Source organism: Chaetura pelagica, unplaced genomic scaffold (assembly GCF_000747805.2).
Source record: "Chaetura pelagica isolate M959 unplaced genomic scaffold, ChaPel_1.0 scaffold188, whole genome shotgun sequence".
Lineage (NCBI taxonomy): Eukaryota > Metazoa > Chordata > Aves > Apodiformes > Apodidae > Chaetura > Chaetura pelagica.
Genome location: NW_009954196.1, coordinates 917,480 through 944,768, shown reverse-complemented (window position 1 = coordinate 944,768; position 27,289 = coordinate 917,480). Strand labels below are relative to the sequence as shown.

The 27,289-nt window shown below is 38.6% G+C and overlaps 1 protein-coding gene across 1 annotated transcript in view; it reads left to right on the top strand.

Annotated features, from left to right (window-relative positions):
* The window catches only part of BANK1 (B-cell scaffold protein with ankyrin repeats 1), a 122,020-nt gene that overhangs the window by 72,386 nt on the left and 22,345 nt on the right, over window positions 1-27,289 (top strand). The window contains exons 10-11 of the mRNA XM_010003179.1: window positions 24,974-25,070; window positions 26,591-26,893. Coding sequence (XP_010001481.1) covers window positions 24,974-25,070; window positions 26,591-26,893 — 400 coding nt within the window. The remainder of the gene's footprint in view (window positions 1-24,973; window positions 25,071-26,590; window positions 26,894-27,289) is intronic.

The window sequence follows — 27,289 nt, the reverse complement described above, 5'->3', positions numbered from 1 at the left end:
GATGATAATTACCCATATGCTATGTCAGAACAAAATACATGTTTGTAAAAAGAAAGAAGAATGCATGAATATATATAATAAGTTCATAGTTTGTCATTTGTGTGTTTATTTGTTCTTTATTTCTTCTGTGAGCTATGTTCTACAATATAAAATTAAGCTCTTCCAGTCATAATTAAATTAACCATAACTTTAGAATGTAACTGTTCATAGAACACGTACAATCTTTTCCTATAATCTGTGTCAAGAGCTCCTTCAAGAACATTCTAGAGACAGCACATCTATTTGGCTGGACTTCCTAATGCTTATAGATAACTCTATAGGTTTTTACCATTGTATGTTATTGAGGAGTGATAGATCTTCTAGGTTTAGAGTCTGTAGAATTTGATTGAAGACTGTGTGGAAAACAAGCTGACAAGAAACCCAAGTATATTGACACAATTTTTTGCTCTGCTTAGTGTGAACAAATAGTATCTCTACTAGTGTTAGTTTAAGTGTGTTATTGTAAGCCCTTGAGCTACCAAAACATATTGGATGAGACTTTCTTGAAAGATGTAAACAAGGTCTAGGAATTAAACATCTTTCTTCCTCATAAGCACCTAATATTTGCTCATTTTTCAGTGGTGCTAGTTTCCTGTGTCTGGTGCTTCTAGATTGTAGCTGCATGGCTTACTTGGGATCTGAAAGACAGGAGAATAAAGTCTTGGGAGGTTCAAACAAGTGTTTTTAATGACATGTTCCAGAGTATGCATTGTACAATAATAGCTATCTGGCAGATCACAAGGAAAATAGTATCTATAGATGGATTTTCTCAGAACCATTTCTTGTGATTATTATGTAGGAAGACAAATGTTTCTCTGGTGTTAAATAATCTAAAAAATATATACCTTTTAACAAAATTACAAAAATTATGTTTTGTATTTATTTGGCAAGCAGTTCAGATGGGTACAGAGGGGTAGTATTCCATGTCAAAGTAAATCTTAAACACCAGGCCTGAAGGAGGATTTATTGTTTTGGCATGTCTCTTTGTGCCTGGCTGCTTGGAAGAGTGTTGCAGTGCACCTAACCAGTTGACACACAGGAAAGCTAACACGGTATACGTGAGTTGCCTTGTTAGTGGGATAAATGTTTTCTCCTTTTATAAAATGTAAAGCTGAAGAAATGCAGAAAATGGCCTGCAGATAAAAACACTTTTACATGCAGAGAAGACTTGCATCTCATGTTGTTATGGCCAAGTACCACCACATTCAAGACATCTGTTGAAGGAAAGTAATTCAAACACCTGAGCTGTACAATAGCTCAAGTATTTGCAAAGGTAGCATAGCAAGAACATAGTGTAGGATGCTGAGGTTTCTCATATTGTAATTTAGTGCCAGGGAGTGCTTATTTCAAAAATCTTAGTGCATTCAGCTAGAAATATGTAATGGATTGAAGCCAGTTTTATTGTTGTAGTATATGTATTTGTCGCGAGCCGGTACCAGGGGGCTACCGGCTGTCAGGATGTTTTCGCGACTTCCCCCCCCAATGTGGAGAGGTTTGTTAAAAAGCCCGAGCGTCCACCTCTCCCAGAGGAACGGCCGCTGAGGGTTCGTTTCTAAGACGGTAGATTAAAGTACCCTCCCACCATGCTTACAAATTATTACTGAGACCAATGTTTAGTTTGCAATTAATCAATTTATTAAGGGACAATACAAACTAAGGGATCAAGGTTCAGGAGAGGTTAACTAGGTATGTATATTGGGAAAGGGATTCAAAGGCACTAAGGTTTATGAAGGCACACTCCGAAGGAGAGGTGTAAATCAATGAAGTGAAAGGGTAGGAGTTGAGCCTAGTAAGAAAGTTAAAGTGTGTGTGTGTGGTGTGTGTGTATTTAAAATTTTTTGTTTGTTTGTTTGTTTGCCTTTTTTTTTTTTTTCCTTTAAGATAGTATTTACTTCCTGTCTGGGGTGCTGGGGAGCAGGCACTAGAGGCGCCCCCCCCCCTCTCCGTTTCTCCGGGCAGCAGCAGTGGCGCTGAGGCAGGTTCAGGTGCTGTAGCGGGGTCTTGTCCCAAGCAGGCAGAGAGAGCGAGCAGAGAGCAGCAGAGAGCAGATCCTACTCTCTTCTTATGGATAAGAGACCATTGTTCCAGAAAGCACCACGGTCTGAATTAGCCAATCACCATTGGCCAGGTACATATTCTGTTAGAGGCAGTTTTTAACCTATTGTCTATTTTTTCTGCCACTTATTATGACCCTTGTGCTACTTCTTTACTATGCCCTTATCTGGTAGGGCAAGAGGCCTGCTCATTCTGTCCTTGAGTGAATCAGTGAAAAGGCATCACTCCTGTTTTGCTGACTTGAAAGGCATTTGTTGTTTAGTCTTATATAGTGGGGAAGAAGAGGGACTGTTCCCCACAGTATTTATTAATGGTCTTCAGGATGCTTACTATGAAATCTTTTGGTAATCCCCAGTAACTGCATACACGTAATCTTCCCACATGAGTTTTGCCATAACTGTAAAAGCAAATCTGAACTTTGGTTTGCCCATCCACTTCCAGTTCACTATAGTTAAAAGTTTAGTATTTGGTGGAAAGAAATTTAATTAGTATTAGCTTTTAAAGATGTTTGCTTTCTGGAAATTTCAAAGGAGTAAGTGTGGAGAAGAGACCCTGGGTGCTCTGAGGAGGAAAGCCGCTCATGTGAGTTCATGCCATGTTACTCAGCACTCTCACAAGTCATTTCATGCTACTAATGAGAAAACTTTGCTTGGAGTTTGACTATACCAGATAACAGAAAGTTTACTCCTTATTCCAGCTTTCTTTGTTACCTGTGATGTGTGGTCTGTTCTGGGAGAGCTCATGTTGCAGACCTAGTATTTGTGTGGTAAACAGAATCTTTAGGAGCAAAAGACTAAAACTAAATTCATTTCCATTAGCATGACAGAAGTAGTCATATAGAATAAAATGATCACATGACTTATCTGAGATCAAGGCACACTAACAAACAAAAAAACAAACCAAAAACCCCCCAAAATTAGTGCTTCCTGCTTCTCTCACTCCATAATAGATAAAATTTCCTGTTAAGGTCAGCTAAAATCAAATGCATTTACTGTAAGATGTAACAGAGGAAACAGAACATCAAATGTTAAAAAGGAACTATACTTAGTTATTTTGCTAAGATGACATCTTTTTTTCCCCTTACCTGTGAGGGAAAGTGAATTCTAGTTTACACTCAGGTTCTGCACCCAGCAGTGTTCCTTGTCAATGGGTGATGCAAACGTGGAATCCAGTCACAAACACGGGGGGCCCAAAAATGCACAGGCACAGTTCATCTCTCCCACCTCCTTGCCCTCTGAATGTTAAATCACCTCAAGACTACTGGTCTCACATCTATTTTCCACTCAGTAGCTCTCCTTATTTATAGCAGTACTGAATTCAGCCTAATAGTTTTCACAAAACTTTATTTCACCAGAACCTGTGCTTTCAGCAAAGTGGCTTAAATTAGGTGCTGCTACAAATCTAAATAGTGAAATTACCATCATAAAAGCCAAGTTAATGTCAGGAAAAGTTTGCAATTTTAAGGCTTCTGGAGTGGTCTCCCATGTGATCCTGGTGAATGAAATAAAAAGAGAAGAGTCAAATACTGACATTTCCAGGCCAAAGATTAATTCAGATGGCTGAATCTGTCAGGTGTTGTGATCACGATGACTGCATAAATTGTCAGCCTCAAACAGTATTTCTGCCCTTAGACTGTTAGGTCTATCAGAAAATTGTGAAACTGGAAAGCTTTGAAAAGTCCACTCCCCATTCTTACATTTACTTTATGCTTTTGATATCTTGGGAAACAGAGCAATGGGAAAGGTTAATAGACCATGATGTGTAATAATTTGGAATTAACATTTAGAATCATCAGCACCTTCATATACAGTTAAGAGATTATTTTTTTTCTCTTTATACCATTTTCCTGAAAATACACTTCTGTCTAATTAGTGGAAAGCCATACACTCATTCTTTCTGTTGCAAGAACAAATATCAAAACTTAACTACAACATTTCTATTTTAAATGGGAACTGGCTCTGAATTTCCTCACAATACTTGTCCTTGTTTTCCTTACGTTGATTTCTGAGCGTATTTTTTATTGCAGTGCTTGACTTCATTGAAAGATGGCAAAGACTCAGGCTTATGATTTTCTGGATTCAGGAAGCTCCTAGCCATGAAATCAATTTGCTGATTGGTCTGTCCTCCTGAGCCAAATTGTAGTAAATGTGTTCTTGCTGAGTGTGATTTCTCAGCAAAATGCTAAATTAATGTAGTGCTCTATTCTACTGGAATGATACTTGATATTGTTTTGTGTACCTCAGGAGAAAAATTAATTTGGAACATGCAAGCACCAAAACACAGCTGCATTACCCAGTTTTTTTAATACCCAGAGCTCACCAGCATTGTCTAAGGGTCACAGCAGGCCTCGCTGTGGCAGGTATTTGATGAAGCTGATACCAGAAAGTGTAGATAGTGCTGTGAGAAAATGAAAACATGATTGCCAGCTTTCAAGGAGCTTGTTTGCAACCTTTTGACTGTCAGGCATGTTTTAATGCTTCTCTCCCAAAACCTTTATTTGGTGCAGAACACAGTTGGGACCCTTCAGGTTTCATAGCTTTCTACAAATTTGGAACAAGATTAATAGTGTCTGTTTAACTTATGGTACTTTGCATACTGGAAGCTCTAAACGTATTTGTTCTTGCAAAATTATGAGCCTTGATTCAGCAAAAGATCTCTGCCCTGTGTTCATCAGCCCTGCAGCACTGACTGCTGACACTGAACACAAAGCATGCAAAATTAATAAACTCCTGTCTAGCTGAAAGCAATGGATTTGCAAAAGCATGTGAGACTCTTAAAAAGATAAGTTATTTTGATGGGATTTCGATATCTGAGTTCTTTGGATTATAGTGTGGTTTAAAATCTTTCCCCAGTTTCATATCTGCAGCTGATCTGTAACCTTCATATTCTTTTTAACTGGTAGACTACTGATAAAAGTGAAGTCAGAATTAATTGGATGTTTTTCCTTAAAAGTAACTCTTGAATTTTCAAAGTGGAACTAAGAAGAGAAGTCCATGGATTCGTACAAACTCTGGTAGTGATTGTGATATTCCTGATTTATTCAATGCCACTTTATGGGGAAGAAAAGATATCTAGATTTTGCTACATTATCTGGATGCTGAAGGTAAAGAAGCAGGAAGTGATACTGTGTGGCAGCTCAGTGAGGCAAGTCGTTAGGCACTGGTGTTGATTTCATTATAACTCCTGGGTCTGCAGTGGAATTGCTCCTTACTTACACTGTGTATAATTAAGCTGAGAATTAGGCTGAAGGAACACAGACAAGGTAAAGCCTCAGATTTTGTTTGATAATATAAGCAAGTGCAGTCTAACACAGTATTTGTAGAGAAACGTTGAAATTATTATTTGAGCCCTATGGGTTATGCCAGAAGTTATACAAAGGCTTTTCTTGTTTCAAGCTATTTCAGTACTGCTGTAAAAATACTAAGACATAGATTCCAGGTAGGGGATGAGAGGGCAAAGCAATCAAAATAATTCCGTGTTCAGTTTGTATTACCCCACGTCATGATATTAAAACAGATGGAGTTTTCTCAGGAGTGTGTGGCATAACGTGATAGATTTAGTGCTGTGTATAATAAAAAAAAATTCAGTTAGGTGAATTTTAGTAACCAAAGACTATCATGTTGACAAAAGTTATTCCATTATTTTATCACTGTTAAAAAAAACTTGCTTTATAATCCTAGTTGCAGGAAAATATTCTCTTAAAACTTTAGAACAATATTTTTTAATGTCAATGGAACTGAAGAAAGTTCGCATTTTTATGTTTTATAATTCAGAAACAGCCAGAAGAATTTGTATTACTTTTTTTTTAATTCAGAAGGATAAAATACAGTTCTGTCAAGGACCTGACGATTCTGTCAAGATGATGTTCTAGCTGCAGCAGTATTTTTACAGATCTTTTAGTTGCTTGGTGCAATTTACTTAAGAAGAGAGAAGTTCTCAGGGCAGAATATTTGTGTTAGCTGAAGAGCTGATGGTTTATTTTGGAAGAGGAGATACTATTGCATCTTTTTGTATATGTTTTTCTTTTTAAGTTTGTATTAAAAATATTCCCTCCTTAAGGAAATGTGTGCAAAAAATAAGCATGAAAGTAATTAAAATAATTGTTGAAATTGTCATTCTCCATAGATGACACAAGCTTTGTGCTTTTGCATTACTTGTACAGATTCTGTTTTGGGTCTCATTGTGTCAAGGCAGAGATTTGCATTTTAATGGAGAAAGCATGAAACACAGGCCTTGTAACTGTTGGGTTGCTGTTTAACAAAGGGATATTGTTCAGAGCAGAGTGTTTGTTTTGTTTTAAAGAGCTGGTGGTAAATTAGTGCAGGGCCGGTCTACACTTCTGTCACAGCAAAATGGAGTATGTGGATGTATGCTGGCTTCACACATACATGCACCTCTAAAGCTCTACTGCTTCCAACTGTTTGCTTCAGCAAAGCTGAATTGGACTATGGTGTGTTGAATAGAAATTGCTTCAGTCCATGAGGAAGTGGAAAATGCAGCTTCCGTTGCAGGTCAAAGGGGCCATAGAGGGCAGGCAGTTGGAGTATCCTGCAGAAAGGCACCTTGGGAGCTACAGTTTTGTAGAGTCACAGAGTGGTTTGGGTTGGAAGGGACCTTTAAAGGTCAGCTAGTCCAACACCCCTGCAGTAAACAGGGGCATCTTCAACTACATCAGCTTGCTCAGAGCTCTATCCAGCCTGACGTTGAATGTTTCCAGGAGTATCTACTGTCTCTTCCCTGGGCAACCTGTTCCAGTGTTTCACCACCTTCATTGTAAACAACTTATTCCTTATATCTGGTCTAGAACTGCCCTCTCTTCATTTAAAACCATTGTACTTTGTCCTGTCACTACAGGGCCTTGCAAAAAGTTCCTCCCCAGCTTTCCTGTAGGGACCCTTTGGTTATTGGAAGGCCACTGTAAGGTCTCCTTGGAGCCTTCTCTTATCCAGGCTGAGCAACCCCAACTAGTTCAGCTTATCCTCATAGCAGAGGTGCTCCAGCCCACTGGTGATTTTTGTGGCCATCCTCTTGACCCACTCCAACAGCTTCATGTCTCTCCAGTGCTGAGGGTTCAAAGAGCTGGACCCAGTGTTCATATTGACTTATTTGGTAGATGGAGGGCAGTAGCAAGACTTTGCCATAGATCTTTATGAGTGTCTTTTGCAAGCAGCCTCCTATCTTTGTCTTCTAAGTTAATTCATCTGCTTAGCGGGAAAAGAGGAATGTATATTGGGTGGTGTATCTGCAAACTAAACTGTCAGCATGTTAGTGGCCAACACTGTTCTTGCCACCCTTAGCTAGAAAAAGAGCTGAGGAATCCAAACTCAAAGCAAACCAGGGTTTTGCGCTGCAGTTGCGAAATTCTTGGCTGGACATAGGGAGGACTTTGAGAAATGCTTCATTGTAGTCTGGAGCCAATAGCAACCTCTTCAAGACTGAGATAGGAGTCTAGTACTGATCAGATCTCATGTTGTAGACAGTTGTATGCCTTAAGGAATTGAGGGAATCTTTTTTTCCTCATTTTTTCTCAATTTACTGATTCTACACTTATGGATGCTCAGGGAATCTAGAATAATTCCGTTGAGGCAGAGGGAATGTGGCTTATAACTAACAGCTGGGAAATAAGAATCAGGCCTGGAACTGCAGATTTTGAGGAAAAAGAGGTATAATCTGGGGAAATTTGAAAGATGCTGGGTGAGAAGGTAAAATTGTAATGGACTTGAGTTGTGATGGAAGCAGCAGAACAAGTTCATACATCATCTAGCAGCACAACGCAAAATACAGCTGGCACAATTAGCTCCATGTAATACCAAACTATGTATTTTGAGTTTGTTCTCCAGGTTTGTTATATTCTATGAAAATGTGGGGAAATTTTTCAGTTCTTGTGCAGCATGGGACTTCTCTTCAGTGCTGGGAACAGAGTCTACATCAAGGTGCTAGCCCTTGAACAGAGAGCTTGGTTTCTTTCTTGGCAGCCTCTATTCCTGTATTGTTACAAAATCTAGTAGGGGGAAGAGAGAGTGTATCTGCAGTGCCAGAAAGCAAAAGTATCAGGTCATTTTAACTACAGTGAACATATATTTAAATGGAGCAATATTTCACAAGAAGTTGGCAGTTGCCCCAGAGAGATCATTTTTGAGTCTGAAACACAGAGGAGTAGTAACTAAGCTAGAAATCGGCTCTCAGGACTTGGATCACCTAAGTAGGCTGATGGAAGAGTCCCCAGGTGAAGAGGATGGGGGTTATAAAACAAAAGTGCTTTCAATAGGGTAGGGAGATTTGGAGAGGAGAAGAAAAGGAAGCAGGTTGCTTTAAACTGGGGAAATGGTTCCCTTTTCTCAAGAAAAGCTGTGTGTTGAAAGTCTGGCGTGCCACCCCTTCTTCCCAAGGATCATTGAAATATGGCTATATATATGGCAATATAGTAGGGCATGTGAGCTTCTCTTATAATTTCACAGATATCTGCATTTCTTATGCTAGTCCTTTAGGTAAAGGTCTGGACTCCTTGAAAAATTTGGAAACTATTTGCTTTAACTTCTCCCTTTATGCACAAGGTTGGAGCTCTTGACAAAATAATGCCTAAGGAATTATGGGGTCTCGGGAACCAGTACTGCTCCTAGAGCCCTTGTACTGCACTCCTGGGAAGGTTGTAGTAACCAGTCTCTAAAGGGACTGGAGTTTTTGCAGAGATCAAAGAAAAATTAAATGGCCTAAGCATTTTACAGAACACCAAAGCAGAGATATTGCCCTCCACAGAGCACCTTGTGTAGATAGCTCAGATTTTATTATTATTTTTTAAATGCCACACATTTCAGCTTTTTGTTTGTCACCTCAGAATGAGGAGTAGAAAACCCATTTTATGTCTATATTTGCCAAGAACTTTTTCTACAGGTCTGCTATGATAAAAGCACAGCAAGATGTTCTCTGTGCTGTGAGTCTGAGTAGAAGATAATTTGCTTTTCTTCACCATTTTAGAAATTGTCCTGTGCTAATTGTTGAGTTTTGAAGAGGAAATCTAAGTGGTGGTGTTTGTAGTTGCAGGAGGTAAAAATGGCCTCAGTGATATGAGATCTTCTGAAGCCAGTGCAAAACTTGTTTACTACAGTGGATGTGAGGTCATGGCTTGTGTGCTTCTCATCTGTCTAGGCAGGAAATTGCCTCCCTGCATATATACCATTGTTTATTTTCTCAGTCAAGGAAGGTCAACTGCTACCCTTCCTTTGCATGCACACTAGTGCTCTTCTGCATCAAATTTAGTCAGTATATCAGGATGGTGGTTCTACTGCTCACCTACAGGAGCTCCCAGAGGATCTTCTCAGTTCTGTTGTTTCCAGATCTTTCCCAAGAGTCACTGCTCTTCTTTCCAGATACTCTCAACTTTTTTTCTTTCTGAACCCCACAGAAGAAAAAAAACCCCTTTCTTCAGATGGGTCTGCTAAGTGTCAGAGCATGGAGATGGCTGTGCTGTTCCACCAGTATTTAAGGAATTGTAGCATTTGTGAAGTACTGGTTGTAATGTAACCGCTGTTTACCTTTATCCACAGAAGTCATAAGTGGTTTCATAAATATTGTGTGTGAACATACATACAAAACCCTGTTTTCATATAAAGAACACTAACTTGCTAAATTTGAGTTTCATATTAATCTATCATGTGACTGCCTGTTTTTCAGGAATGATTGAATATTTTTAACCACTTTGGTAAAGCTAGATACTTGGTCTTTTATATTCCTCCTGCCCCCTAGGTATGTTTATTTTTTTATTTTTTTTTTGTTATTCTTGGGTTCATCAACACTCACCAGCACAAGAGTTGATTCACCACTGATGCAGAAATGAACCTTTCATAGATTTTAGGCAGGAATGGACATACCAGTATGAAATACAGTTGGGTTATGCTGGTTTTCATATTCTTTTAACTGTAATTCTTCTGCAATAGCATCGTCTTTTATTTACAACATCCACTAAAGCTTTTGAATATAAAAACATATTGAATTTTTAGGTGTTCTATTCATCCATTCCTCCTCAACCAGCAAAGTTGTATCTGTGTTCTACAATTGCTGCTGTGACAACAAATAACCTCTTTCATATTAGAGATTATTTTAAAATGGTTTCCATACTCCACAACAAATCCAGTTTCTAAATTTCCTTGATACCATATGCTGCCGTGTGAAGTTACACATACTTTGTGCTTGTTCAGTGAAAAATCAATATTAAAGATTTGCATGAATATCACAGGAACTGTGTGTCAGAGTTTATGCACTTCATTAGATGTCCATGAAAGGGAATTCACACAGTAGCAGAGAAACAAAAAGACAAGGCAGGACACTCAGCAGTCCCCTGGAAAAGAATCCCAGAGTTCTATGGGCAACCATTTGTACGTCACCATCTTTGTCTTGCTTTTTTTATTCCTGCCTGTCAGGACTACCATATTTAATAGGAGATCAGCTGTGACAAGTGACCTTGAAGTGACAGTTGGTAGCACTAGTCCTTTTGTCAGGAACTCTTTACCTCCTCCATAGACCCGCTTTTATAGATGCATTTTATAGACCTTTAGATTCAGACATTCTTACTACATTGCTACACGTATTTAGACAAAAAGGGCTTTAGAGTTCCATGTATTGTAGTCCCTTTGTGGTTGACATACATTCTAATACACATGAAGATCTGCCCCAAGAGTGTTACCCTGCACGCACATGTTGCAGCAAAGTGTGTGCAACATGACTGAGAGAGGCACCAGGGGAAAGAATAAAATGGGTCTCATTTTGTAACTGACTGCTGCTGTTCTTCCCATCTGCTGCTGAGGTCCTTTCAGCTCCTGAAAATTGGTATATGTCCTTTTAACTCAAAAAAAAACAAAAGTGAAAAAGTAGAATCCAATTGCTAAGTAATTCCAATATCTCTGCTTGCTTATATAGCTTTTCTGTTATATAGTGTTGTATTATTGATGGTAGTGGCTGTAAGGTGTCTGAGAGAGAAATGGGATCAGGGAAAAAAACAATCCACCAATGTACCACATCCCATTCATTAGCATCTTCCCTAACACAGCAGGTATGGCTGCCAACTGCAAAACTTGGCCCACTGCTCTAAGTTGTAAAGCGCAGTAACTAAGCTTCTGGATCCTGACTGAGAATTAGGAAAACCTAAGTGACAGCAAAAGTAGTTGCAGTAGGCTAGCACTACTGCTATTAAATAAGAATGTGATGCTGTAGAAATCCACATGCTGAGTGTCAGATGGGTGTTGCTTCCTCCCCTCCCCCCCTTTTTTTTCCCCAAATTCTAATCTAGTAGCAGCTGCCTTTAAAATGGCTGGCAAATACACTTTTTGTGAGCTGTGCTTGCTAAGCATTTTCTAATCCTGATGTAATTACCATAAAAGGAGACTGATTACCCAAGTTTGATTGGTTCACCCACTTAAATTGAGCTGAAAAAACTTTAACAGAAATTATGTAGATTGTGTCTTAAAGTTATAACTTGTATTTACATCTCTCTTGCCCTCATGAAGCAGAAGTAGGTCTCAACATTTAATTTTATGACTTTTAGCAGGTACTGCAATTGCTTCCTGCAAGCAGCAACCTAATTGTATTTGTTATCACTCAAGGAATGTATTTATTTCAGATTTATGTAAAACACTCAAATTTGTTTAACCTCTTGAAGCTGTGACAGATTTTTATGGTATTATAGGATACAATTTAGTGCATTATGCTGTTCAACCCTTATTTGTTCATGCAAAATTCTAAGGGGATACAGTGCCACCAGTAACATGTATTTAGATGCTTATTGTATTTATGTGGAAAACTCTTGCAGTTGGTGGCAGGCTGTGGTAAACAACAAAATCAAGCAAGCTAAGAGGAGGACTAGATATTTTCCTTAAGATATGAGAGCATGTTATAGAGAAATACCTTATAAAATTAGGACAAAAACTTTATTCTTTTCAGTAGTATCTTCTGTGAATTCACATTCCATGTTACATAATTTTTTGCTCAGACATCAGGAGTTTCTCTCCATATGAATGTTCAAATGAAACATGATGCTACTTTATGTTACATAATAGATCATTGAAAAGAATTCTGTTCTGCTGAGTTGTGAGTACCTTAATTTGACTTTTTAAAAAGCAGCTTGTTATTAATTTTCTCTGTTGCCACCTTGTCTCCTTTGGGCATCTGGATTGTCAGAGGGATTGTAGCAGCCATAAAGATGAACTTCATATTGTTTGCATGCTGTATGCAAAATGGACACAAATCAGACTGGGGTTTTTTTGCCTCTTTAAGCTGTTTTCTATACATGAAAGACATGTATTACAGTTTGAAAGTAATAAATATATACCCATCTAATAAAACCAACTGTTGCCAAAATATGTGAAAGCAACAAAGCACTTTAGAGGGTGTATCACCATCCTTCACTTTGTACATGGAGATGTACCTGAACTAAAACAATAACACAGAATTGCCTGGGGAGTAGCAACAATTTTATAACAATTTTATAATATTTGAATCTGAAAGCCAGTGAGTGCTCAAAGTTTGGATCTCTTCAATTTAAAGCAAAAATAAGAGAACAACTTTGGTTGGCCTTTGAAAACAAAATTCTACAAAGGTTAATTATTTATCTAGGTGACTAGGAGTGTAATTTACATGATACGTTTCAAAGGGAAAAATGTGTTTTACCTTTCTACCTGTTTTTGTTTCTCATGAATTGCCCAATTTGTGTTCCCCACAGCAGAATTTTTTCACTAGGTAATTTTTCCTCGTGTGTTATATGCACAGCCTGAGAACAGCAGTTGAGTGCAATACAGATAATTGCTATTTCAACTGCTGTTCTCATTCTTTATCTTGGCTATTTTTTAAGAATATAAAGATTATTATAAGAACCTGAATAGTAAACTTGTATTTGAAAACTCGTGACTATTGATGGCATATGTATGTGCAACATTTTCTAGGAATACCATGGCATTTCACAGCTTTAGGCACCTTATCCTACTCCCCTTTCACTTAATATTAAAAAAAGCATTGGCTGAACAGTGCAAAACTGTCACTTATTTCTGTGAAAGAATAAAAATATCTGGGCATGCAGCAGGATCGGGGGGAGGAAAGAGCTGAATCTCAGAGGTCACCAGAGGAATTACTGTTACTTGAGTGCAAATGACAGCACTGTGACTATCAGCATCTAAAATGTAATTCTTCTGCTGAAAATGCAGCATCTGGTTAACATGTTAGAGTAGCACTGTGTAGTCTATGCATAGAATACAGGACAGAAAATGAGGAATAAATTGTTGATGCTGGAGAGCTAGAGCCCACTGAGAAATCATAAATGTTTTGCTAGCAGTAAATGTGCAACTGTCTGATTCTGCTGGAAAGAAGTTGAAAGACCCATTGGCTGTAGGCATGTTTGATGCTTTTATTCAATGACTTCTCCAGTCTCTTCCTGTCTTTCCAGGTAGAGTCACTGATAATTTCAGTGGCCTAAATCCTTGCTGAATGCCAGTTTTTTACTCCTTTTTTTAAGCATAAGCTGTTCAGTTTTGCTAATCTTAAGTTTCCCATGTGTTGCTCTTCCACTGGCTGATTACCCTTTCAGGTGCATTTCTACCTATCCCTTATTTAGGTGCTGTGCTCCTGCAATATTTGAGACATTTCACACCCCTAGCTGCTGTTATGGTTATCTAAAACATAGTTATGCCTTACTAAGCCAAAATTCTTACCTTTACATATTATTGCCATCTGAAAGAATCCAAAAGCTCTTTAGAGCTTTTTCTTGTTTCGGGAGGGGGGTTGGGGATAAATAAATAAAATTAATATGTGCCACCTAGGGGAAACAACAGCAGAAATAAATAGGTGTGATATCTAAAATGTTCTCGTTCCCTGTCTGCCAGTCAGGCACTGCAAATGCTCTCTTAATCTGAGGAACCTCTCCAGTAGGTAAAGCATTTTTTTCCATTATGGGGTGAATTTGGGAGGTGAGTAGTCTAGATGAAACTATGCCAGAGCAGTTTTGAGCTGGACAGCAGCTTCTTGGTAACTGTCATGAGCTGAGAGGAGAAAGCAATCACTGTATAGTGGCTGATGCTGTTGTTGACATAATTTCTAAAGCCTGAAAAGCTTTAGAAATTAATGTTGTGCCACACATGTCCCTTTTTTATACTTACCTAATAATGGTGAGTTGACCATAGCCAGCAGCTAAGCACCCACACAAGTCCTCACTCACTTCCTCCTTACCACCCCTAGTGGAATGAGAGAGAACAGAAATCAATAGCAAGAAAGCTTGAGGGTCGAGAGAAACACAGTTCAGTACATTAAATAAAGAGGTGGGAAAAAACCAAGTAAGGCAAAGGAAATAGTTCACCAGCCTAATAGTTCACCTCAGCCTATTTGCTGAAAGGGGGACAGAGGACAGAAAAAAAAGGCCTCGAGGCTGTACAAGTGTGTTTCAGCAGTAACCAAATCATGGGGGTTGTTACCAACAGTTTTAGAGACCAGTCGACAAAATGGCACCACAGGGGCTACTATGAACTCTGTCTCAGCCAGATCCAGTATATCTGTATTTTAAAATCCTGTTCAGATTCCCACATAGAATTCTTATGGAAATGATCTTTATCTTACAGCATACACAAACCTTAAGTGTTACTTAATGATTCTTCCACCTCCTCTCTGTTCTTCTGGTTGGTCTGCTAAGGGAGCAGTAATGAAGTAACAACACTGGAAGTTCAAACAGTGTAATTGTCATCAAGTGAAAGAGGAGCTCTCTGGAGAATGGTATAATTTTGCCCAGGAAAAAATTAAGAAATGCAAGAAAAATCTTATTTTGTTAGATTGAAAAATTAACCTGTTGGTGAGATGGGAGTGCTTTTGTGGAGTCTGTGGTGATTACACAGCCTGTCAAACGACAGTGATATTTTGTTCAGCAGAATTAGTACTCTGCAAGATTTTAAAGTCTTTCAAAAAGTTGTGTGGGTGTGTGAAAAGTGAAGTAGCAAGAATTGTTGTTGAAAGAGAAATGAGCTAAAATGAGTCTGAGAAGGAATTTTGGTTTTGAATGCTCAGAAGAAAAATCCCTTGATACTCAGTAGTCAGAGAACAGTACAAATGCTTAGAAGAAAGCACAATTTCTTCAAATGGAAACTGCAGTGATTTGTTTTTTAAAAGAGGTTTTGTTTATGCCAGTAAACTAACTTCTGTGATTAGAAGTCCCTTTTTCTTTCTCCTACAGTATTATCATCTTCTCAAATTTGTAGTCATGAAAGTTATATAGTAATAAATGGACATTAAATTGATACACCAATCTTAGGGGGTTTTTTGTTATTTGTTTCTCAGTGTTGGTGAATTTGTACAAAGGGAGGTGCTTTTTTTCCTAGAAATTCAGTTAAAAGCAGGAGTTAAAAAAAAGTTGCAGAAAGTTTACTGTGATTTGATAGGCATACAAAGTAAGTGTGAAGTTACACAGATACAAATAGGGATCTGTTGGGGAACACTAGCTGGCAGATATGCAGTGCAGTAAATCGGCTTGTAATGAAGTTAAAGGCAGATAGACAAATGAAATTGTTTAATAAAAGAGCCCATAAGGAAATTACTTAAGATTATGATGTATTTCAAATGAAGAAATTAATTTTTCTCTTATTAAAATATCTGAGCTCAAAGTTGGGAATTCATTGATGCTTTTAATTTATTTCTTAGTATACTGCAAATCATCTGTCACAGTCATACATTTACTCCAAACTGATCCTAAATTCATTAGATTTTGGCAGTGCAGTGTTTTGTGTCTCATTTCTTTTATGCTATGTAATCATCTATCTTTGGTAGTTGTGTGCATTATATATTTTCAGCATATTGACATGAGAATTATAACACTTTATCTTTTAGTATTGCAGAAAATATGGTAGCTGTTGGGACTTGAGGCAAACTGTACGTAGAAATAATTTTAAAACTTATTATGAATGTCACAATATTATTTTTGCTGTCATTCTTTTTCATTACTTGGTTTTCTACCTAACTCAGTATGTGCGTATTTTGTTCTAATTTCTTAGGATTAGTTAAATCACAAGTATTCTTGTCCATTAGATTGTGAGGTAACTTCTAATTTGAGCTAATACAAACAAAGCAGAAACTGGCCAGTTAAACGTAAATCCATACAGATAAATAAAGCAATTACACACACCTATGACCCAAAAAGAGAAAATTGTGCCTTAGAAAGAAAATTGTGCATACCACTGAAGTAGAATCAGAATGGTTTGGGTCAGAAGGGTATTCTAAAGATCTAGTCAAACCACCCTGCCCTGGGCGGGCACATCCTCAGCTAGATCAGGTTGCTCTGAGCCCTCTCCAGCCAGACCTTGAGTATTTCGAAGTGTTAGGGGTTAAAGGCATAACCCCTGTATGTTCAAGGCATAACGGGCGTAGGGGTCACGTATTTAAGAAGTGACAACACTGCTGCATTTGTTTTGTCCATACTCCTGATAAAAAGCCATATGATGTAAGCAACTGCATGAGAAATTAAAAAGGCATGAGGGGTTTACAAATGAGGATTACTTGCTACTCTGAGTCACTTTGAGTAATCGAGCAATCATTGCCTTTTGTTCATAGAATGAGCAGCTGTATTTAAAAATACTGATCTTAAATAGTTGTTCTTTTTGCTACTTGACTTCTGTGGAACACAGAGGTTTGGGTCAGTTGCTTCTCACTCAGGCGGGTATTAATAGCATTGATACCAGAAGGTCTCAATAAGGCATGGAAAACTGAGAGAAAATAATGGAAAAAACCAGCACTGAATAGCATCAGTAAGAAAAATGCCAGGAACTTTTTATGCCCTTGCATTTTTCCTGTAAACAAGTAGAGCAGAGAAGGGTCTTCTAACTAATTTCTGAGCATTGGACGTGCTGATCTCTCTGGCTCAGAAATTCAGCTCCTGGGCACAGTGTGAGACAAAGGTGTGGAGTAGAGCTGAGGCACTGGGGCAAATACTCTCCCTCATCTCTGTTGAAGCAAAGAAGGAGGATGCTGAGGGTCCACCTGGTACAGCAGTACAGAGTATGCTGGGGATGGCTCAGCCATGCTCTTTGAGAAGGCAGAGTGCATTGCACATCACACAGCTCATTCTGACAGATGGGGAGCAACCAGGAGAATGCAGCAGTTTTGCCTGGAAGGATGCCATATGCTGTTCTTGACTTTCTCTAAAATAAGTCTTACTTATGTCAGGAGGCCAAGTTCAAGTGTTTCAAGGGCTGCATCTAGTCCCCAGGCCACTCAGCCTGTACTGCTTTAAAACTGCTCTGCTTTAGCATTCTATAGCAGGATATGTGCTGCAGCAAAACTTCTCTCCACCCCCTTTCTTCCCACCTGCCCAGCTTTAAAACCAGGGTGGATATCCCAATGTTTTTTGTCTTTGATTATAAAACTGTATTGAACATTCCCTATGCTCATTCTTTAGAGAAATCTGTGTTTTCTCATCTGTGTTGTTTTGGGGTTTTTTTGCAAGCATGAGTTTTCAAGTGAGGTAATAAGGTAGTGGAAGTGTTTAACATTAATAAAACTAATGAACAGCAATGTTGGACCTGTCCTCGTGCATGCAGTCAATTTGATGAAGCTGGCTTCTTCAGTCATTTCTCCAGGTGCTCATGGGAAAAAGGAGTAATAAATACTTAAACACTTCCAATACTTTGATGAATATTTTACATTGTAGAATATGTGAATATTAGTAAAATTCATGCAGACTTGGGAGTGAGAAAGACTTTTATAACCAGAATGGCTGGTCACTAGGCTGTAGCTCAGAGATACAGGTGGAACTGAATGAAATAAATTGTTTGCCAAATTGCCAGCTTGCATTTCATGGAGTACTGAGAGTGCAAATGGAAAATATCTCCTGAAGTATATCTAGTTCTCACCTTTGCATTATGGAAGGATGTAGTATAGACTAGACCATAGCAAGGGTGAGACAAAAGGAGTATTAACTGCAAAGATAAATGCGAAATGGCAGTGTATTTGAGGTCCCTTTGCTTTGGTTGCTGTGTCTAGAGTCTAAGTAGTCAGTGCTGGCAGGTCTGAGGAGTGGTATGAGCAAATCAACTGGAAAAGAAGTCCAGCTACTGTGTTTCAATCCAGTTTTTCTGGAAAAAAAAATAATGTTTTAAAGCAAACGCTTTAGAAAGCAAGTCTGGTATGCCTATGACAGAGAAATGGAGGAAACATCCAGCTAAGGAAAACAATTTATTTTGTCTTGAGGATCTGAGATTACTTACCCTATTTCCATCCCTTTTTCCTCTGTGCTTAAGTTGACTTCCAGTGAGAGGATGATAACCATAGCTGTGGTATGTGGAGCTATGCAAGTTTCCCACTTCTGTAATCCCTGTTTGGTGAGATCTGTATCCACATCAGCCAGAAATGCACTGAAGCCCTCTGGTTAATAAAGCCTTGAGAGGACAGGAGAGAACTCCTTTCCCTGCGAGGCACTCAGCACCCTGCTTGGGGTAGAGGGCAGAGCTTTTGGTTTTGCCAGTACAATTCACCTCCTGTGGAAATTAATAAACCTGCCAAGCATGATACTTGGTAATCTAGTCACACAGGAAAACTGTGTTCTGTTACTGTTATTGCCTACTGGGAGCAGCTGGCATAGAGTAAGACAGCTCTTGCATGTAGGCCAGAAGGACAGCCCTTTCTTTTGGGAAGGGCTCACCACACTCACTCCAACATCAGTTCTTAATCGAAGGCCAGGTTGTCTTCACTGTCATAGAAATGGGAATGTTTGCCCATCAGAAACTACCCTAAAGTTAGTCTTAAACTCATTACTGTGGTGAGACTTAAAGAGTTGAGATTTAGTCCAGCCTTTGCACAATTTAAGTCCTTCCTAAATGAAAGGCAGATGTGTCACCCATCCAAAACAAACTAACATTACAGTGCAGACAAAGTTGGCTGTATAGAAAGCATTTGGCAGCAGTGTAGAGCTACAAACTATATTATGATGATGCTTGAATGCTAGGTAAGCAAGAAGGCTGAGTTTTCCAATGAGCATATTAGGGTCAAAACCAGCAAATGATCCAGTAATGAAACATGAACTAAGGGAAGCATTTGAGAAAATAGGTTTTCTGCTCCTGAGATCAGAAATGCTGACATAAGGCCATAGAATGTGAAATGTGGCAGTATATTGAATGATGTTCAGTCTGTTTTTATGTCTGTACAGTGTAATGGAAGTAGATTTTGTGGAAAGACCATCTGAGTGTTTTCTATTAGGTGTTTTTTGTTGGGTTTGTTTGTTTGTTTTTGTGTTTTTTTTGTTTGGTGGTTGTTTTTTTCCTCAAAGGCAATCCTAGTTTTCAGTTGTGCAGTTTGTGAATAGGTCAATAAGGTTTATATTAGGTCAGGAAGTCACTTGGAAAAGGCCATGAAATTACTGAAAAGTTATGTCGAGTAGGATAAAGAGGTTTGTAGTTTTCTTTTTGCACTAGAGAGAGTGTCAAAACTGGTGGGGTGGGGGGTGGTTGGCGTTTTTTTAACAAGTTATCCTTTTTTAGAAGAATCCACTCTCTGTTGGAGTAGAGAACTTCTCAAGATCATATTAGGGCTGCTTGTTCTCAAAATAAATTGACACTTAAGTTGTTAATGCTGTGTCCCTTTTCTGGAATCTTAAATGCTGATCAATAGTAATTTCTATTGTGATCTGCAAAGTGCAAAGGCAGAAGTTTCTTTTCAATTTCATTTGGATGGGATTTTTAGCCTAAAGAAATACTGAGGAAGAGAAAAATAAGCCAGTACTCAAAAACTTAGGTAGTTTTATGAAAAAAAAATAAATAAATTAAGAGTACAGTTCTTTTATATGACCAAAATTGCAATTAATTCATGTAACAGGTAGCTAATGGAATGATTTACATGATTTATGTAAAAGAATACAAGTTGTTGGAAGCACAGTCAAAGGGAAATGGGAAAAAGTGCTGTCTGAGTTCCAGCAATGCACAGACTTGTTCTGGGGCCCAGACCACTAGCATCTGCCTGGAAAGGAACACAGCAGGAGACATTATCCAGCAACTTTTTTAATGCATTAGTAAAGTTTTGATGATTAAGGTGAAGGAGGTAGCTAGAGGACTCTTTTCTTTGTAAACAAACAAGAAAAAGTAATTGAGGCTGTCTGGACAGGGTAACATTGGTGAAAGTAATCTAAGATTTGTTATTATATACAGTTCCTATGATGGGAATGAGAAAAAATGACACAGTGATGGTAGATTTTAAAAAAAAGAAGGAAAAAAGATTGAAGGCAGTGCAAGAGAACAAGCCCAAATAGGAGAATGAAGTCCATGGGAAGTGGGAAACTGTATCAGGTTGCTACAGTCAAAGGCAGAAGTGTAGCACAGGCACTTAAGGCAGACCATGGCACAAAATGAAATGCAGCTACCAAGAAATCAGAAGTAATAAGAAATCTTTTTTAAAGGCTGGTTGTCAGCAATTCATTGTCAAAATGGAAAGGCTTATTGATTAGAGGTGTCCTGGCTCCTGTACTATTCAGTACCCTATTAGCAATTCAGATAATAGAAATCTTTTTCACATTTCTTCCAACTCCACAATCCAGTGTAGTGATTTATGGGTGGAAATACTCTTTCCAAGGTACATGAGGTTTTGAAATGTTCCCAGGTCACATCTGCTTCCAGGTTTTTAAAGCTGTTGATTTTACTTTGAAGACAGGAATGTATGCAGTATTGAGGCCTGCACTGAAGAGAGAAAAGAATGAAAAGCACTGGAAGTATTAGTGCAAATAAGCCTGTGTCTGCTTGGTTTTCTTTTATAATGATATTTAGAGAAAACAGTGATTGTTTCTTTAGGATGCACTGACCCCAAAGACATGCACTTGCATAGTTGGTATGAGATCCTTTTCAAAGCACCAATGTGCTTGCATCTGTGCTCCAAATCAGCAGAGGGAGAAGGCAGCTGTGGAGTCTTTCAGGCTGGTGCATCACAAGAAAGCCATGTGGTAGAAACTCTTTCTCTTCTGGAGTTCAACACAGGTTCTACTCTCGAATCTCGGTAACCAGCAATATTATCTTGCTGCTTAATAGTCAGAAGATGGTCCCTAGAGCTGTGCCTGTAGGAAAGCCATACCAAGGTTCTCCTCTGATCTGAAATCCTGAGCTCTAAAGAGTAGTGGAAGACAGATGAATGAGCATTGCTTCTCTTGGTAGAGCTGCAGGCTTTGAATGTTGGGAGTGGGGTAAGAAGGAATGTTGTGGTGAAACGTTTTAAACAAGTCGAGAAAACAGATTTGTCTCAGCTCTGATATAATGGGCTTTAGTGTTACTATAGTATTTTTGAGATGTCTGGTAGCAAACCTGAATGCCATCCAACAGACAGCTGGAAATGCCACAGAGTCTAGAAGATTAGAGTCCTTGTCCTAAACAAATTTAAGGCAGCATCTTCAGCTTAATCTATTGTTTGAAGACTTGCTTCTTCCAGAAAAAAGCTTAATGAAGAAAACTGGTAGGCAGATGGACTGACTGAGGTGTGAAAATTGAATTAGAATTATTAGAATTAAAACTTAGACATGGCCTGCAGGAAACCTATACATTACAGGCTTTGTGGGACTAGCTTCACAGAGCTGCCTTTTTTGTGCCCTCCTACTCAATATACTGGCTACAAGAAATGCAATTTGTACTGAAAAGAAAAGGGATGGTCTAGCTCAGCAAGTAATGCACTGACTTGCAAAAAATAAAATCTTGTCTCAAGGAAGGAACACATCATGTTATTTAGGCAAAAATACCATTTAATCCTGAAACAAAGAATATCTGGGGAGAATACTGCAAACTGTGTTCTGGCAGGCCTGGCAGAGTCTGATTTACCTGTAGGGAAGAAAATAGTCAAAGATTCAAAGTTTAATGGAAAAATTCACTGCAGAGCCCCACAGAATATACAATTCATTCAGACTTACAAGTGGCTCTGCATTAATGTGCCATGTTCAGGTTTAAGGAACATGTCTGCCAAGGCAGCATGTGAGCTATCAGATTACAATGACACTGAACAGCACAGAGCTGTGACTTGTGAAGATAAAGTCTGCAAGAAACAGGAGGATGATCAACAGAAGAGATGACAGATTGTCAAGACAGAGACACAAGCATTTTAATGCTGTACTTGATATTTAAGTCCAAACAAGCAACTCTTTGTTAGTCCATACAATTTAAATCTTCCAGTATACTTCTATGAGGTAGCTTGTATCATGTCAAGGATCTGATTTCCATGGAATAATGATCCTTTTTTGATTCAGCCCTTACTAAAGAGAATGTCTTGTCAAAAGGATCAATGAGAATTTTACAAGCAATGGTAAGGATTTTCTCCAGCAATTCTCCTAATAGCTGCAGTCCAGAAAAACTGAGGATATAGAAGGTGGCATGAATTCCTGAATTACAATACAGACATGGAAGCCTCCTGTTACATACGTTTATTTATTTTTTTAAGAAATGTCAGTACAATAAGATTAAATACAGATGTGAGTTTGAATTTAGACTCACAGGCATGTAATCCGTTTTTAAGACATACATATAGATGCAATTGAGTTTCAACTTATTAAGGGCTGATTTTCTGGAAAAGGACAAATAATAATGTCACTGCTGGGTTAAATTTCTCTGAATTCTTTAATGTTTCACTCCTTGCTATACAAGAAGGCACAATGCACCAGATTTTAATGGTGTGGGCCCTTGCCAGGGGGGAGGATTTTATCTCACTACATATTCACTAGAGATAAATATTTTGGAGGGCTAAAAAAATCCTTTGCATAAGAAGGAGGAAATATTAGGAAAACATGCCTTTAAAAGAATAGCTTTTCAGAAGAGCATTGCAAAAAAGGCTGACAAGATGGTCATAATTATTTTGCTGATGGCATTCCTGAGTAAGTCACGGAGGTAAATCAACTCAGGCTTTCTAAGAAAGTGACAGATTTTAAGCTAGTAAAAAAACTTGGCCTTTTTTGAAAGTCTTTAGTTTGACTTGAAGCTTAGTCAAGGCAGTTAAAATACATAACTGAAAGAAAATTAAGTATCTACCCTTTGAGAGGTAGCATTTAACTTGGGACTTGAAACATCATCAGTCTCTCAGAGGACTTCCAATTCATTTCAGCATTCCTGTTGCATCCTAAGGTAAGGAAATTTTACTTGCTAACTTGCAAACTAGAGTTTCAAACCTTGAGAACCCTTTTTAGTAGTCTGTTGTGAGCAATTCTGTGCTGACAACAACTTTTTAATACCTTTCTTGGTAATACTGTTTTCCAGTAAAGCTAATTTGTCCTTTGAAAGGTACATTGGCATCTATAAGAAATCCTAGTGTAAATCAAAGGGCCATTTTCAGCCAAACAGTCTCAAAAGACTTAAAAGTCAGGACAGTGTGCATATGGTGCACCACACCCTAAATTCTACTGTAGAAACATCATGCTGGCTATGTTATTACATTCAAATTGTGACCCAGCCTATATAAAAGATACTCTAAAGCTTAAAGTAATGGGCATTTATTCAGGGCATCATGGCAAGGTTTGCAAGCTGAGCCATGGCATTATTCTGTTCTAGCTTTGTTGCTTTGTGTTTTCAAATAAGGACACTCTCTACTGCCTTGAGACATGGTGCACCATTTTCAGCTAGAGAGTGTCATTATGCCCAGTATCACAGGAGGCTTCTATCAATAATTTATGTATTATACAGCATCTTTTTTTTTTAGTGTAAACATATTTAGTTTAAGACTGTTTCTATCTACTTAGCTTTTCTGTCTCTCCCAGGCCCAGAAGATTTTTAGGGGGTTTAGCGAAGGCCTACACTTCTGGATTTTATCCTAAATTCTCAGGATAAGAATTCAGATTCAGCATTATCAGCACCATAAGCTAGCAGGACAGGGTGACCTCAATCCTCTGAAACATTCAGGTTTCAAAAATGCATATCAATAATATCTATTACATTGGTTTCCTGTGGGCCACCACGTTTCCTTCAGCTCAGATATATCTGTGCTGAAGAAGAAAATCAGAAATTGCCATTTGTTTCCCCCACTTACCCTTTTGACCTCATTCCACCAACTATATATCCACACATACTTCGTGTTTGCAAAGATAAAAGCGAACACCTTGAAACAGCATCTCTTGTGTGATACTCCACTGTCATAGCAGGTGACCTTAATACATCTAGAGCTCTCCTTACTTGATTTCTTCTGCACGCATCCTCTGTTTACAGGAGGAACACAGAACTTGTCAGAAGGCTCTTTTTTACCCCAACTGTACAGTTACATTTAGCATATACAAGCCTAAATATTTTGAAAAGCTCTAATTTAAGGCCTTTCAAGAGGTATCCTTCTGTGAAGAACATGGAACCAGACAAACAATGGGGAAGTTCAAACAAAACAGAGAAACGTCTCACTGATGTGCAGATTATATGGACATAGAAGATGGAGTTTAGCATTATGTTGTTGAAGGCAGGTACAGCTTTGTGGAGATCCAGGCATATTCCTGAAGCAGGAAAGCAAACAAGGCACCTGATGCATGGTCTGAAGGTTGCACCGTCTTAAGACTGACATTCATGAGATGGCTGTGTACAAGAGAAGTAGGGAAGAAGGTGTTCTCAGTTCCCCAGAAAAAAACCCACTATTTCTCCAATTTTTTTTCCCCTTTCAAATGTTGATATTAATTTAAGGCCTGAGAAATCTGTCCCTGAGACAATGGCTGTGCATGTCAGGAGGCAGCAGGATACTAGGATCAAACTTCCTGAGTCTGGCACAAGGTCATGGGGATCAGTTTCTGCACCATGCAAAATATGCCTAAGTTTTGTATAGAACCAAAAGAAGAAAATGTTGCTGTTTCTCCTCAGGCAGATGGTTTCCTCACTGACTCTGCACAGTTTTGCTTGGGGCTGATGTCACCAAAACAAATGTTCTCCTTTATTTTTCATTCTAGAATAATACCGCAGATGATTTCACCAATTGTGAGAAGGAAGCAGAAGATGATGACACTTACGTGCTTATGTTAGGCTCAGAAACTCAACCAGCCATGAGTAAGTCATGTTGTTAGCTTTATCAGTAACAAAGCATGTACTGCATTAAGTGTGTGGGATTATGGGTAAACAGAGGGGGCAAATTAATTATTAATAATACTTTCAATTTTCATGTTACTGCAACTTCCATGGAGGGAGATGTTCTAGCAGAAGGGGAGAAGGCAGGTGAGGGATTCAGTCTTGATAGCAAAGTCATTGCTTGGCACAACAGACATTGGTGCAAGCACCCTGCCTGGTAAATTCTGGAAAATTGTGATCTCTCCTCTGAACTTAGAAAACAGCTGAATTTTCCAGGTTCTCAGAGAACAGGCATCACATATCTGGAGGCACTGCCTGCAGGGCAGCCACCTCCTGTGTGGAGGCACAAGTAGTAGACATTTTGCAGCCTGATGTTTATACATCTAAGCTTGTTGATAATCTGTGTGGTCACAGACATTCCCCTTGAAAACTGCAAGCCAAGTTGCTTGTTTGTGTTTACTCATGGCATATATTTTGCAAATGTTTTACAGTATCATGGATCTTTAAAGCTAATCTTGCTTCTATCTTATCTGTTTGTTGACAAATTTATCTTTCCAGTTGTCTCATATTTGGTATGAAAAGGATCTTTCTTATTTGCTGAGTTCAAACCCATTGTTTTAGCACATCTAGGTAGGTGACAGACACTGAAAATGTGAGCTAGAAACCTGGATATCCCTAATACATTGTCACTGTGTCTGTCATGCTGTACGTGGGAACCTCAGGATGGATGCTTGGCAGAAGCACATGGACAGTAACAGCTGGCCCCATTAGCCAGCTAAGTGCCCTTGCCTCCCATTTGGATCAGTGGTGAAAGGCAGGCATCACCAAAGGATGAATGAAAACCTACCTCAGGGCCTTGGTATTGCCTGCTGTGCAATGACTGTAAATCTGCTGATGGACTTGTATAGTTTACTCTGTTTCTGAGGTTGACTATCCAAATCTTGATGCTGTACATAGTGGTTAAAATGTACGCTTTCACATCCCTCCACTATATTCTTGTTTTGTTGTCTCTGAGGCACTAAAGACAGAAGAGCTCCATTTCCACAGGAGTGCAGCCATGTCTCCTAGGGGCAATGTTTATTTCATTTTAAAGAGATTAAGATAAGCACCCAAAACCCCACTGTATAATAACAAGTTACACAGCTGTGTGAGCTAGAGCTTTATTTTGCTAAGTGTTGCACTGTGCTGCATTTGAAGTCAAATGATAGAAATTGCAAAGGCAAGGTAAGTAAGTGCATGTGATTTCATTCTGACAGCAACTCTAGGCAAGTTTAACATTGCATGCACAAAGATGGTGTGTATCAGAGTAGCAAGATATAATAAAAACTTCCACTGTTGATTTGGTAAATATTTTAAAAGCTGTTCACTGGCAGTGTTTCTGACAGCTTTCCTACAGTATTAGTTCATAAGTTTTATTAGCCACTCTGTTGCTTCTTTGGGAATCTTTGAAATAGGAAATGTTCCCAGATGGCAAATTTTAAATGAAATCATGCGTTCTTTAGCATTAAAAGCCAAGAACCCAGGAAATCAGGATGGAATTGGATCAAGATATCAAGAAGAAGCTGAGGTGGATGAGGAAAAGAAATATTACGTAGAAGACAGTAGAGAGGAGACAGAACATGAAAATCAAGAACTTGAAGATTCATACAGCTTTCACAGCAGTCCTGATAAACTGTATGCCAACATATCTGATGATCTAGTGGAGAAGAGAAGAGGCTGCTTTGTCTGTAAGAGACCACCTCCTCCTCCCCCTCGAAATCTCCCTGGCATCCTAAGACAGGAGAATCTGCACAATTTATCTCAAGGTATGATCTTGGGAGGAGAATAAACACAAATGCAAACAGGTGCAAATGCAGACTAGATGCCGCTGTAGAGATGATGTATGATCTTCTAACAGCAGTAGCTAGGCAGTATGGCCCTAATTCTGCAAAGCAAGCATGTGTATATGAACTTTGCTGCATCAAGTTATTCATTGCTAGGTATGTCAGCTAAAACTGTGGTTTGGGTTCCTGAGTTCAGATTTCAGGTTTTCCTCAACTCTGCCCATCTCAGGGAACTGCCACATAATACATGATGCATTTGGTTTACAAAAGAAGCTTGAAGCAAAAGATTGAGCTTGTATTTTTGTCAAGTTTACTTAAGTATTTACCATTTAAAAATATTAAATACTATCTTGATTTAATACAGCTTGGAATATCACA